Here is a 14,593-nt window from a genome sequence, read left to right on the forward strand (position 1 = left end):
GTGGTCCTTAAATATATGATAATTTAAAAAGAAAATATTAACAAATTAGGGAGGTATTATCTCTATTAAACACACAAGGAAAAGAAAACAAAAAATATGTGACATTTCCTTTGAATGCAATGAATTCCTTTGAATTCAATAACACTCAGGAAATAATGACAATGGGCTACGATTAAATCTTGGGCAATATAAACTATAAAACACAGGTCATAAACTCAGATTAATCATGAAAATCTTTGTAAACATTTTAAGTTAGGTATGTATGGGCATGTCTACAAATGTGTAATATCGACTAGAGGCTTGCTCTTTTATTTATATCTCAATGAATAAATAACTAAAAGCGCTTGAATAACATGTGGCTCTAGGTTCTTGCCCTGAGCATATCGACTCTGGTAGGTTCACACTGTTAGCGGTGCAGCAACAGTTTCACAGTGTGATTTGCACAAAGACTATGGTGCCCCAAAGAAGCAAAAATAGTTTGAGAGATAATTCATAGTTTTGCCGTGACTCTGTTAGCATATAAAATTATTTGAAAAAAAAATCACTGAGTTCACAGAAACACAGTTGCATGTTTGAATAATTATAAAAATGGGAACAGTTTATTTCAGGTGGAAACAGCTCTTCTTTAAGGAGTATCTTTTCTTAAGTGCCCCTTAAAACACTTTCTAGATTCAGAAGAGACCATCTGCAGCAGAAGTTTTACAGGGTTACTTAGGCTCAGCTACACATACACATGCACAGAAGAAAGAGGGAGGGAGAGAGGAGACGACGGCTTCCATCAGAACAACAAGCACTTTTTCCCCCTGGAGTCAGGTCTTTGGATATGTACCGCCTTGGAGAAATGTATAAATCACTTTTATACATGGAACTGTCTTAGAAAACTAGAGATTTTAGTACAAAGAAATCAATTTGCTGAAAGAATGCCCACATGCCGTTGTTATGAGTTACTACATATACACAAGAGTAACTTGCAGAGGACCCCTGTTTACAGTAACTGATGTACATTAGCATGGGGCTTACACCTTCTCCAGGCCTGAGTTACACTTAGTATTACAAATAATATTATAACAATGCTGAAAATACTGATACAAAACAGCTTTAAGATGATATTTCCAAAAAATACCCCTCCTTTTAAAATTGAACTGTTTAATCCAGGTTTTCTTTTTGAATGCTTCAGCTTTAAAAAAGATTTTTCAAGAAAATACTAGTGTTTAAAACATCTCTTAAAATGTCTATTAAATGACAGATTTTCTTAAATAGATTTTTTTTTACAAAGTATAATTCAAAAGTCTATCTTCTAGGAAAACAAAACTATAAACTCCAAAAGTCCAAATCAAAAACATTATTTGTGATACATAGCTCTTCCATATCCTGGGAAAAAATCCTTGATTATTTTCTCATGCTAATTTATTTACAAACTTCAAATACTCTAGCAACACACACCAACTTTCAGGACAAATGAAGCTGAATTCCACAATTAATCATCATCTTTTTTCTACCATTTTGTAAATATTGCCCAGCCCAAAGTGTGTAGCTGCATGAATATTATAGCTTTTAAAGTATAGTGGGAATTGTAGACAGCAGTCTCATTAAGCCGAGCAATTTGCAGTGTGTATTGTTCTCTTTTGGCAGCATTACAAACAGGCAAAGAAAGAAAACATTTGGCAAACATTTGTCTTGATGCACATGTGTCTTCCTTTGGAAAACAAAAATTACAAGTACAACATATTCACTAGACTCTTTACTCTTACCAGTTCCAACCAAAGTTTGCAAATTGGTCAAAGTTTAATAGTTAAAGCTGGAGGTGGGCAGATCTAATGGCTTTTCGCCAAAGCATAGAGCTCAAATCCATTTTTGTATTAGGAGATGCATTTCACACGTAGCTTTAATTTAAGCAGGTTAGTCAGATGCCATGCTAAAGCTGCTATCTCAGTTTCCCTTTATTCTTTTCATTTGTGCATGCTGATAGAGTCGGTCAGAGAATGCAAGGGCAGCAGTTCATGCAGTAGGTGTGACAATTTCAGTGTGCATGGATTATGCCTAATGTGGATACAGTTACTAGCTTTTTTCTTTATATAAGAAAAATGGGGCCCTGATCCCTCCTGATCATTTGAAAATATATTTATTTATTTATTGTTTATTTGTTTATTTCTATAGCTACATACAACTGTTATTAATTAAACATAAAGGAGTTATTTTATTTAGGTGTATTGATCTATCGCATGTGCATTTAAGTGTGAAACATGTTAAGCCTTGTTTTTTAAAGAGAAATATTTGCATCAAATGAGCTTTAAATATTCCTGTTAGAGATTTATTTCTAAGAGCAAATTGAGAGTTCACATATGTTTTACCTTTTCTTCTAACCCTAGAAGATGGAATAGTTAGAATAGTGTATACTGGGCTACCAGGAAACTGACTTTCTGTTCCTCAACTCATCATGTAGAGTCATCCATATGGGTTGACGTATATAGAGCAAAATTGGACATACATAAAAAAGTGAAAAATTTAACAATACAAGGAAAGTGAAGTAAAGTAATTTTCTTAGAATGCTCCATCCCTCAAATTATTAAAAATTTGCCGATGTTGCCATGATAGTGACTCAAAGAGCATAGCATGTCGTGTTTTATGCATCATTTGACAAAATTCAGCCAACTTTACCACCTCACTGTGTTATGTCATAGTACTTCAACACCAATAGCAATAACTAAAAGCAAAATTTTTCAAAGATCAGAGCTGTCATTCTCTATTTGGCTAGCAATTACTCAGTCTGAAATCCTTTGTGAACTAGTATGAACTAAACATTTAGAGGATAAAAGAAATAGCCTTTTCCCCCTTCATGGTATGGCAAGATAAGCTTGAATGTATGTAATAGAGAGACAGATGCATCTCTAGCTTACATGCAAGCAAGCTTCATTCTCCAAATAAACACACCACCAAATATAAGACTTTAAAATCCCTCTTCTCTTCTCCTTCTATTAACTACGTAATTTAAGATTCTTTACGATTTCTTCATCTATTTATTCCTCACATCTATTTTCACAGTGACACCATTAAGTGAACAGAGTGCTATCTGATATTACCTTCTGAAACTTCAATGCATATCAGTGACCAATCAAGATAAAAGATAAAGTATGGACTATATAAACCAGCAAGATGGTCCCATTTATTATACATCTATATAATATAGTCTTGAAGGCTATTAAACCTAATTCAGTTAACATGCTTGAACCTTCATTCTAACAAAAAGTGCACAATTCTTTGTTTATAACTAAAAATGAAAGTAATATAAGTACATGACAATTTGAATATGAGCTATGCACGAGAAACACTAACCATCTTTATCCTACCTAGAGACAGGAATAGGTGATTTAATTACCCATCCTGCTGGCCTAGAGTCTGCAGCTCAGTGGTGTGTAAATTGTGATGGAGAAAAACGTTCTTCCTGCTGTACATGTGTAAAGAGATTGGCCCTCTAGGTGGCTGTCCGAACCTGCCTGTAAAGGTTGAATGCTGTCGGGCCACAGCAGCTTGGTCCTTTGGTTTCTCTGAGAATGTGGCGAGCCCTTCGGTCTTAGCTGTTGGCTTCAGAGAGTTCTGCCCTACAGTGGGCCGGAAGTTCTGGGTGACCTCAGATGTGAGGGTTTCGTAAGTTCCTCTTGAGTGTTTGATAACTTCTGCTAGTTCCTTGTCCTTCAAGAAATTACTTAAACATAGACTTGATAGTTGGCAGGCCTTGCTTTTGTAAGGGCTTGTCTGGTCAGCTGCTGAGTATCTAAAACGGTCCTCGGTGGGAGTATGCATTGCTTTTCTGTCCCTTGTGCTGAGACTTTGGGTCACAATTCGATTTCGATATGTAGCCTACGGCAAGGACACAGAAAGAAAAGATGTCTTTAAAAAATACACCCATAGCATACATGAAATATAGAGTAGTGTTTCACATTTGCGTGCAAAATCCTAAATTTCCAATGAGGCTTAAAAAAAAACCAATAGAATTCATGAGAGTAAATTTCCCAGTGCAACACTACAAGAAATAGTGGTTAAACGGATAATTTACTCTAAAGGGCATTTTTTAAAAGACTATTTTTTAGAGAAGTTTTAGGTTTACAACAAAATTGAGAGGAAAGTACAGAGATTTCTCATATACCCTCTGCCCCTATGCGTGCATAGCCTCCCCTGTCACTCACCAGAATGGTACATTTTTTAGCAAGTATGACCCTACATTGATACATCATAATCACTCAAAGTCTGTAGTTTACCTTAGAGTTCACTCTTGGAGTTGTATATTCTACAGGTTTGAACAAATTTATAATGGCATTTGTCCATTATTATAATATCACACAGTGTATTTTCACTGCCCTAAAAATCCCCTGTGCTCTGCCTGTATATCTCTCCACTCCTCCTCCCACCCCTGGCAACCACTGATCATTTAACTGTCTCCATAGTTTTGCCTAGTCCAGAATGTCGTACAGTTGAAATGATGCAATGTCGTATTTTCCCATTGGTGTCTTTCACTTAGTAATATGCATTTAAGTTTCCTTCATGTCTTTTCATGGCTTAATAGCTCTTTTTTTTTTGGCATTAAACTAAAAGTCATTCTGAAATTTATCTAATTTCCAAAATTTGAATTCTACAGTGTTATCTGAGAATTTATTTTAAAAGGTAGTGAAGATCCATCTATGAGGCTATTAATTTTTTGTTGAATTTAATATGCTGTATTTAGTTAAGTATATGCCCAGAAAGTTTTAGAATTATCCATATCGCGATTTGTATCAGCAAAGCGGTAACCTAGAAATTTAAGGAACTAAAAACAGTCACTAAAATGACCTAAGGAGAACAAGAAAGCACTCAGAAGAAACTTCAGTGTGTGTTTCATTTAGACTTTTGGATGTGCTTTATTATCCAAAATCAGGTCCACGAGTATATGCCATCTTCTTTCTCACAAGAAGTTATACTTTATTAATAGAAACAAGACATAGCTCATTGAATCATGCTATGGAGGAAGCAAAAATTACAAGCTGGCAACAGAATTTCTCCTGAAAAGAGCACTCTTTTGGTTTAGAAAAATACATTGAGATAGAAACTGACTAGCTGGCTTATTGTTCTGGTGAAAAAAAACAAAGGCTTTATTGCTGCTATAAAGAAGGAGGAGAAAAGAGAAGAGAAGGAGGTAAGAGAGAAGAGAGTAGAAGAAAAGAGAGAAGAGAGCCTACTACATGGCAGTAGGCTGATACAAAATGCTCTGAAGGAACCAAGGACAATTTCTGTGTACTCGACATCTAAACGGAGCAAATTTTAGATACCCGTCTTTTCATTGTTTCCTAGAAAACCATTTCTCCAACTGATCTGTACTTTGAGCCCCAATTCCCTTATCCAGCTATCACCACTTCGATTAATATCACTAATTTGACATAAAACAAAACCAAAAAACAATTTTGACCCTGAAACCTATTCTTCCTCAAATAGCCTCCTTCTCAATAAGTGGCATCCCTGTCAAGCCAACACCTGGAAATTATCTTTGCTGTCTCTCTTTTCCTCACACCCCTTAAAATCAAGCCCTTGCTGATGTTGGGCAAAAATGCAACCTCAAGTCATCCACTTCTCATCCATCCACACTAGCCCCCTGACCTCATTCTCTGGCACGTATTAAGCATTTAATAAAGATTTGCTGAGTAAACTTTATCTGCTTGAGATAATAATATATAATATGTATAGAGTGTGTACGATGTTCCAAGTAGTCTTCTAATGCCTTTATACATTTCACCCTCACAAGAGTCTTTTGAGGTAGCTTCTATTACTCCCATTATACAGACTGGAAAGTGAAGCACAGTGAGTTTGGACCCCACAGATAGTGTAGGGTAGACAGTCTGCTCAATTAGCTACTAGCTCATTCTGCCTCCCAGTATTCCCATGGTGATATTTCTAAAATGTATCACATTTTTCTAAAATAAATTACATGCAGAACAATACTATAAATTAAATGGATGCTTCAATTATCATTACTGAGATGAATCTCCTCAGTTTTCTGTAAAACCAAGGTCTATGAGGTGATATCTGTGAGGTGTCCTTATACTCAGTGATTTCAAACTCAGATATTTTGTTGACCATGCCTTTTCTTTCTTTTTTTTCAAATTGTCTTGATGTTTGTAACAAAGTGCCATTCTAGTTTTTATTATGTGCTTACTGATAGCTGACCCTCTCCATTACTTCTAATTGCCATTTTAACTCTTCCACAGATCGGGAATAGGGATAGTCACACTGCTCACCTGGTGTATAAAGGAAGCATTGTATGACTTACAAAAGATATTTCAGGAACTTTCTTGGGTAAAGGAACATATTAGTTTGATTCAATTTTTATTGTTCAAGAACTTTTCCGGCTTATTTCCTCTTGGCTCTTTTCCCTCACTCGAGGTATTTGTACCTACTTAGAAATATGAGCTTTTATTTTCTCTTCATTTCTGTGACTTCTATAAAATGTTTACCTAAGTGTTGAATTGGTTACTGACAGATTCTTAAATCAACACTACACTTAATAGCTGCATCCAAATGTTACACATCTTGGGTGCTATTTGTGAAATATTCTGAGAAAAAATGTGTTTCAGGACAAAAGAGACATTTGTAAATTGATCATGATAATTAACAATGGTAATGTTTCTTTTTCACTTCTATTTCTGTACATGCTGCCTAGGAAAGTAGAGGAGGTGGGTAGAGGCTTCATTTCTATTACTTTAACATTAACTTTAGGGAGACATTCATCATTTTCTTTATGTGATCATCAACCCTCTTGGAATATCACATTAAATTAAGTATAGGTTTTAATAAAGATCTATTGAAAGGGATCAAATAACAACCCCACAGGCAGCCTCAGTGCACCTTCTCTGGTATAACATCTGACTCCTAAAAGGTAATGCGGATCTACCTTAAAAAGAAACAAAATGAAGGATCTCACTCAATTTTTAAAGAAAAATGCATATTTACATCATCCATTCCTATTTGTTTGGCATAGTTTGCTTTTGACATCTTAGACTTTCTACTCTTCCTTTTAAAGTGTTTGTGATTTTCACCATTAAGTCCTGGGCTCAGGGTGTATATGGGAGAGTGGATAGCACAGGGACTCATGGCAAAGATTTGGGGTCAGACACACCTGGATTCATTTATTCATCTGATAAATATTTATTGACCCCTACTGAGGACAAGGTGCTGCCTTACATGATGGGAAATAGTGCTGTTCATAAAAGAACTGGCTCCTCTCTTCAGGCAGCTTAAAGTCTAATAGGAGAATTAACCAGAATCAGACACTTTCCAGCTAAGTGACCATGGCAAACTACTTACCCTTACTAAGTCTCCAATTTCCTCATCTGTGAAAGGAAGATTTATATTCATAGCTGTATCTACATACAGGATTATTGTTAAGATTAGATGAACTACTGTGTGTAAAATGTCCAATGTTATGCCTGGAACATAGTTATTTTGATGACAGCAACAATAATAATATTTAAAGTCACAAAATAAAGTGACAAATAGACCTGGAAATTACCTTGATAGATGTTCATTTCACCCTTTAGCAGTTAAACCACTTTGAACACTTCCAACTCGACTTTAAAAAGCAAAGTAACTTGCTCCAGAATATTCGAGCAATTTTACATTTGTTGTTGTAGTTTGGTTTCCCAAAACAGACTCTAAGACAAATATCCCAGACTATAAACAAAAAGTTTATTGGAGAGCATTCTCAAGCCAATGCCTGTGGAGGAACGAAAAGAGCAGGTTCTGGCAGAGAGAGAAGTCAAAACTACGCAATGAAACTGTCTCAGATGGTCACACAGGGAGATCTGACGCTGAGATGACTCTTCACAGTTGTCCCCAAGTTGGCAAGTGGTTGGGAGCCTTGCACTCTTGCATCAACAAGGTACTGGACATTGGCAGCTGCCGGGAAGAGGGTTGTAACCTTGAGTGAACGGGCTTTTTTATTTTTTGGAGAGTGAAATTCTCGGAGAGGACTTACTTGACGGCTGTCAGCTGCCAATGTTTGCAGCAACTGGGAACATGAAGGCTTTAGTTGTGAAATGTGTGTGTGTGTTTTGGGTGGAGGGAGGGAGACACAGGAAGCACAGCACAGCATCCACTACATTCATTATCCTATTTATGCATTTAATATATTATGGGACAATTTGGCTTAATGAAACGAACATTGAACCTTGAGCCAAAGACTCTGATCTTGCCTGTGCTATTGAACTGTGTGACATTGGATGAAAAAATTAATTTTTCTGGGCTTCAGTTTCTGTCCCTATTGAAAGAGATGATTAAAAAAACAGAAGATAAAAATTAAATCTTCAAGAAACTCAAAATTCATTCAATTCCCTTCCAGTTCTAAAATTCTACACTTAGAATATATATTTTATTCTACATGTTTTGGAACATATTTAGACAAAGGAAAGATTCTCTTGATTCAAAATATAAAAATATACTTTGGTCATATATATTTGTGCCCTGGCCCAGGGGGAAATAAATAATTTCTTCATCATGCTGCTAATTGAGGTTAATTCCTTCTGAATCTCTTGGGATCATATCTCTAAAGGGAATTTTCAGTGCATATGACTAGCCACATCTTTCTCAAAACTGGAATTAAATTTCCCCAAACTCATGTAATTATGTTAGTTTGTAGACAATTTAGTTGTCAAACAGCTATTTTATTACTTATCCTTAGAGTTCTTTGTAGAGAATGAATGGATGGCAAATTTAGCGATTAATCAGTCAAGTGTGACGATTATAATAAAATCAGTATTTTATTTCCCTAAAATTTTTTTTCTCTCATTTCTTTGCTGGAGCATATAGTCTGCATTTCACTGAATCCAAGATAACTGACTTTAAACACATTATTATTTTACATACCACTAAGAAAGTAAAAATAAACAAAAAACACACTATGCTAATTAAAAACAAACAAACAAAAACCACACTCCATTTCCTTATTATGATCTATGTCACCCGTTAATCAGTCACACCAGCCTCTCTTGGCAATTTCTTCTATCTTCAGTTTCCTTTCTTACGTTTGATAGCCAGTCCTTTTGCATTTATCTCAATGATACAGCTTTATTTACATGTAGGTATGTTGCCTCTTTAGATTTCATAAAGCATTTGGTTTTTCCTTTGGAAGAGAGTAGGGAATTGAAGGCAATCCAATTACAGATTTTTTTTTCACTAATATCAAAGTTATACCCTGTTTCTTTCTTTCCTTGGCTTTCTGTATACAAAATAACTTTTGTTATAATACCAAATCATAGTAAAACTTTTTGAAAATATTCTTAAATGGTAAATCAACACATGTAGTACCAACATTACACATAACTCAGTGGAAGAAAGGAGAATATGAAGCTAGGATAAAATCCACACACGTATAGCAATGTAAATTCCGTTACAACCGCAACTTGGTTGAAAGCATTGATTGTAAGATCCATCCTGATTTTAGGGGGTTTATTACTTTAAAAAAAGTCTCATAACTGATACAAAATAGAAATACAGTAATCATGCCAATATACACAGCCTAATTTTCATTAAGGCAGAATGACATGATGATAGAATTAATGGGGGAAGGGAGCAATATTTCAATCACTGATTAATGAGTTTCATAATTTTTTTCTGAAGTTTTGCTTTTTTTGTGAATTATACTGATTGTTGTCAAAAACATTTCTAGGCAACAGCTTCATATGATCATTTCTTAAGTAGATTAGAACTTAGCCTATGATTGATTATTTTATTTTAAAATACATTTTTCTGCAAATGTTCTCCACTTAACAAAAAATGGTATTGTTTTACAACTAGAATTGTTCCTAAAGGAATAGAAATAGTTGAAACAATTGCAAATAGCTAGCTAGAAAAAAAATGGTATTATATTAGAAAAAGGGCTAATGTTAAATAGCTTTGTAACAAAATTCATAAAGATTACTGAAAATATTAACATTATGATTTAAATTGAAGTAAAATAAGAGATAAATATAAAATTACGTTAAAGTGAGCCAGTATTATCATTGGTCAGAGTTCTCGTAGCAAGAAAAGTTAAGTAGTAACTCTTGGATAATTCACACTGAGAAACACGCCTCCTGAATAAGTTCATGGTTTCCTGCCAATGAGAACTCAAGATCAAGCAAGTAAGCTATGCAGTCCAGAATACTGTATATTTTATTTTCCAGAATAGACACTTTGACCCCTACCCATTCCCACATCCAAGCCAATAAAATATAAACTTCATAGGGGCGGAGACTTTGCCTGTCTTGTTTGATGCTGAATCCACCGCTCCTTGGAGTGCCTGGCATCTAGTGATGCCTTAATATTTATACAGTCCAGAGAATAATCTACTACCATGGTTGCTTGCCTTACTGACACAGCCTATCTAATACGCAATGTTATTGCCCTGACATTTTCTCTCGTTGATAAGTTGATGACTTTGATCTATATATAGAGATTGAGATATTGCCTAGATCTTAAACTATCAAACACTGGACATGTATGTTTTGCTCCCTTTCTTGAAAGCAGTGGGGAATGACTTTTCCCAAGAGACGTGTCAACTTTCCAGAGAAGTCTTGCTACCTCTACTCCTCCTTAGTTGTACCTTTCCAATAAAGAAACAAGAAATATTATGTAACTACAACATATACCCAGAGGAAAAATGAAGACTTCACAACCACCACAGCAATATGACATGATATCTATCGCATTAGATATCAAGGCAACTGAAAAAATCTATATAAATACGTTTTGTCAATATTGTAGAACACGAATCGAAAGGGAGTTAGTGTAGAGCAGTCATCTCAATCTGTTTTCCCCACGTGTTCACATGACATATAGAGACACGCCTCTTTGGGCAAAACCAGGGCTATGAAAATACTCCCATTAAAATAACTTTAAGTCAGCTCCTCTATCTTCCATTTATGCAAACATTTTCGATTCAGAGCAAAAAGAATGGTCAGAATCTTCTCTAATTTATAAAAAGACTAAATTTTGGTGCTTTAGTAGTAGTAGCAACATATTACTTAAAATATAGACACAACAAATGACTGTGACCCATCTAACACTGGGCTAGTAACCTGAAGATTAATTGAGTTGTTCACTTCATTAGTGCAGAAACTAAACAATGAAGGCAAGAGTTGAGGCAGTATAATAACCCAAAGAACAAACTCTGCAATACATATATTAATTTATTAAAAGTACATCAATACATAAATCTGAAGGCAGAATAATAGAAACTTTCAACACTGTGATGTCAAGAAGCCATCCCTATTAAATACTGTTAAATATGTTTACTGTTAAATATGATGACATACATGAAAAGTGCTTTGAATAAATGCATGTACAAATATTATTACTCACTGAATGAGATAAAATCTACAAATAAGTCTTAAATGTAAGTATTTCCGTTTTCTTCACCATATGTTTAAGTATATATTAATAACCGCCTTAAATTTTTTTGTTGTCATTGAATCCCAATGTAACCTAGATTGTGTCTATTTTTTTTAAATTTTGCTTACAAATCTTTTTTTGCCCCAAGTGTGAGGATATTTTCTTCTAAAATACAAGCGAGAGTACTTTTCAACACCTTTAAATAATGGTGTATATTCAGTTTCCTTGTTGTGTTTTCAATCTAAACTTGATCTTCACTGTTATTTTCCTTCCATCCAGTTAGCCCTGGAGACCATCCTAAGGGTCTCTTTAACACTCTTTCAATATGGATCTTTGTAAATTCTCTTAAAGAAAGTTTGAATTAGCCTTGTGACACATTTTAGAGAAGAATTAAATGGAAGCCTTCTGTACACAGCCCCTTCCTGTTGAAGCGCACATCTTAAAGGAACCTCTCCTGTCCTACTTTTAGAGGATAGGTTCTATAGCGTCCCAAACAAATGCTGTACCATCTATGGAATCTACAATTGGAGGAGGCAAAAAAGACCTTTCCTTGTAGAACTCCATCACGCTAGTCTCTAATGTAGTTTTCATGAAGTCCATAATTAACCCAACCAGGAGCCTATCAGAGAATTTAGAGTTGTATAAAGTAATCTAAAATTATGTCAAAGGAAAGACAATAGTAGATTTATGCTATTGAAAAAGCTTTATTTGCCTTTATAAAATGTAAAGCAAGCCTTGACTCTTGGACAAAACAAAATAAAATTAAGGTATAACAACAACAAAAATGCAAAAAGATGGTTATGAGTGCTTTCAAGACCTAGTGTCTATCTGACACCTGATAGTGAAAAGATCTAGGGCGAGAAGGGATTCTTGAATATGCTAAACTCAAGAGAGCATATGTTGTGTAATTTTAGAATTTTAGAAAAACGACTAGAAGGCAGACATGTCTCTTTATCTCAGATTTTATTTATGATAATAGCAAAGACTTAGTGAATATTTACAATGTGCCAAAATATGTGCTGTGTTTCACGTATTACTTTCCATTCCTATTAGAGGATTTTATTATACATATTTTAGTGATGACGACACTGACACCCTTACATTTAAGTACTTACGAGGATTCCAGGGTTAGTGGATAGCAGAATGTGAACTGGAGCTCCAACATTTGGATTTCAGAACTCAAGCTCTTAGCCAGAGGCTTCTGAACCTCAGCACCATTTCATTTGTGATTAAACAGTTTCTTGTTGTGGGGGTTGCCCTGTGCATTGCAGGATGCTTAGCAGCATCCCTTGCCTCTACCTATAAATGCCAATAGCACCTGTGCCCAGTTATAACAACCAAAAATGTCTCCAGACATTTCCAAACATCCCTTGCAGGGTAAAGTTGCCTCCAGTTCAGAATCACTGGCCTAAACTATAATGGTTTCCCAAATCAGACAGATAAAAGTGACCAATGCAGTACCTCTCCAAAAATAAAAGCCGCATACATAAACTGCTATCTATTTTAAAAATCATGTACAGCCATGAGGAGAGAAAACTTAAGCTTTTATAATTTTTATTTTATTTTATAAACACATATAATGGTTACTATATGCCAGCCACTCTTTTGGGCCCTTACAATTATTAATTTTCAAAATATTAGCTCATTTACTAAAGCAACGCAATGCACTAATAAACATTAGAAGTATTTATAAACATGAATCTTGCTCAACAGGAGCGATGAAAAACATATACAGTATGGTGCATAAAATCCAAAAATTTCTTCATTCAGACTAACCAAAGAAGCATGAGGGATCAAATCTGTTTAACTGGGTGGCACTTCACCCAGTGCTCTAACAAAGGTCTTAAAAAATAACTTTTCCTCCACACATGGGGAGTGGAGGAATGTTAATGGAGTGTCACGAACTGCTTAAAAAGCAAATGCTCCTTTTGATTTTTTGCTACCTAATATGTTGGTGTGAAGTTAATTGGTAGACCCAAAATGTGCCTCTTTCTCAATGACAACCAGTGAAGTGTCAGTATAAACTCAAACCCCATTTATTAAAAATAACAGACTGTCCTTTTTCTGTCATCATGAGGAATATGATTTCTAAAGCAGTTATAAATACCAGGCCATTTCTCTGTGGAAGGTTTTGGCATATTGCTGCATCTGTTTGTATCCTTAGATGTGGAATCTGTTTTCAGTGATAAAGAAGAGTTTTGTTAACGGTCTAAGAAACACTCTACCACAGAGAGAGGGTATACAGAAGCTGTTGCTACTTTGCAAGCAGGAAGCCGTGTATTAAGTTCAAGTAATAACCCAAAAGAAACATTCAAAGGTTCTGGCAGGCAAGATCCATTTTTTCAGATTGCACAAATTACCAAGAGGAAATTGTCTGGAGTTAAATTACTTATTCTGGCTCAACCTCACTCCTAAATTCTTTAGGGTATACTAAATCCTTCTGGTGGGCATTTAGAATTCAACTAGGGTTAGAGGACAGGCACAAGATAAGCAAGGTGAATGATAATAAGGTCAGCTAAAGGCGAGTTCCTGAGAGAGAGGCCATGTCGTCTTCCTCTCCTCAGGAAAAAAGTGAAAGCATACAACAGTTTTCCCATAAGCCACTAGGCATATGCTTGACTGTTCTGTTTACAACTAGACTAAATGAACTCTGAACAGAACTAAATCCTGAGGAACAATACTGAGTAGTCTTTAAAATTAAAAAGTGTGTGTGTTGTAAGTAATTCTCAGTTAAAAGGTGATTTAAATGAGAATTTCAATTACTGCATATAATAACAATAAAGGTATATGACTGAGGACTCAATTCAGAAGAAGCCTAAGAAAGTACAATTCCCCACAAGCGATATTCCAGAAAAGTGTGATTTCTAAAGGAGAGTTTAAGTTAAATTTATATGCCTAAGGGGAATGAGTAGGAAATTTTTTCTGTGTTTACACAGGAATGTATAACAATGGGCAATTGTTGTGGTTTACTATAGCAACAACGTGCAAAAGGAGCCTCTTGTCTAGACACCAGATGCCCAACATCTAGCACATATTAGATGGTGCAATGTTTCTTGAATGAATGAAATATTCAAAAAATAATCACAAAAATCCTTATATTTTCATAATGTCTTTTGTGTGAATAATTCAAAGGCTTTACAGCCAATTACTCTAGCTTTATAAGATTGAAATTTCTTGTATCCAATAAATGAGCAAATATATT

The 14,593-nt window shown here is 35.1% G+C and overlaps 1 protein-coding gene across 2 annotated transcripts in view; it reads right to left on the reverse strand.

Annotated features, from left to right (window-relative positions):
• Positions 1 to 577: 577 nt before the first annotated feature.
• Positions 578 to 14,593, reverse strand: part of CCSER1 (coiled-coil serine rich protein 1) — a 1,209,213-nt gene continuing 1,195,197 nt past the window's right edge. For both annotated transcript variants that reach the window (XM_023638679.2, XM_023638680.2), the window contains one exon: positions 578 to 3,858. In XM_023638679.2, coding sequence (XP_023494447.2) covers positions 3,373 to 3,858 — 486 coding nt within the window. In that variant the 3' untranslated portion in view covers positions 578 to 3,372. The remainder of the gene's footprint in view (positions 3,859 to 14,593) is intronic.

The sequence above is a fragment of the Equus caballus genome, chromosome 3 (assembly GCF_041296265.1).
Source record: "Equus caballus isolate H_3958 breed thoroughbred chromosome 3, TB-T2T, whole genome shotgun sequence".
Classification (NCBI taxonomy): Eukaryota; Metazoa; Chordata; class Mammalia; order Perissodactyla; family Equidae; genus Equus; species Equus caballus.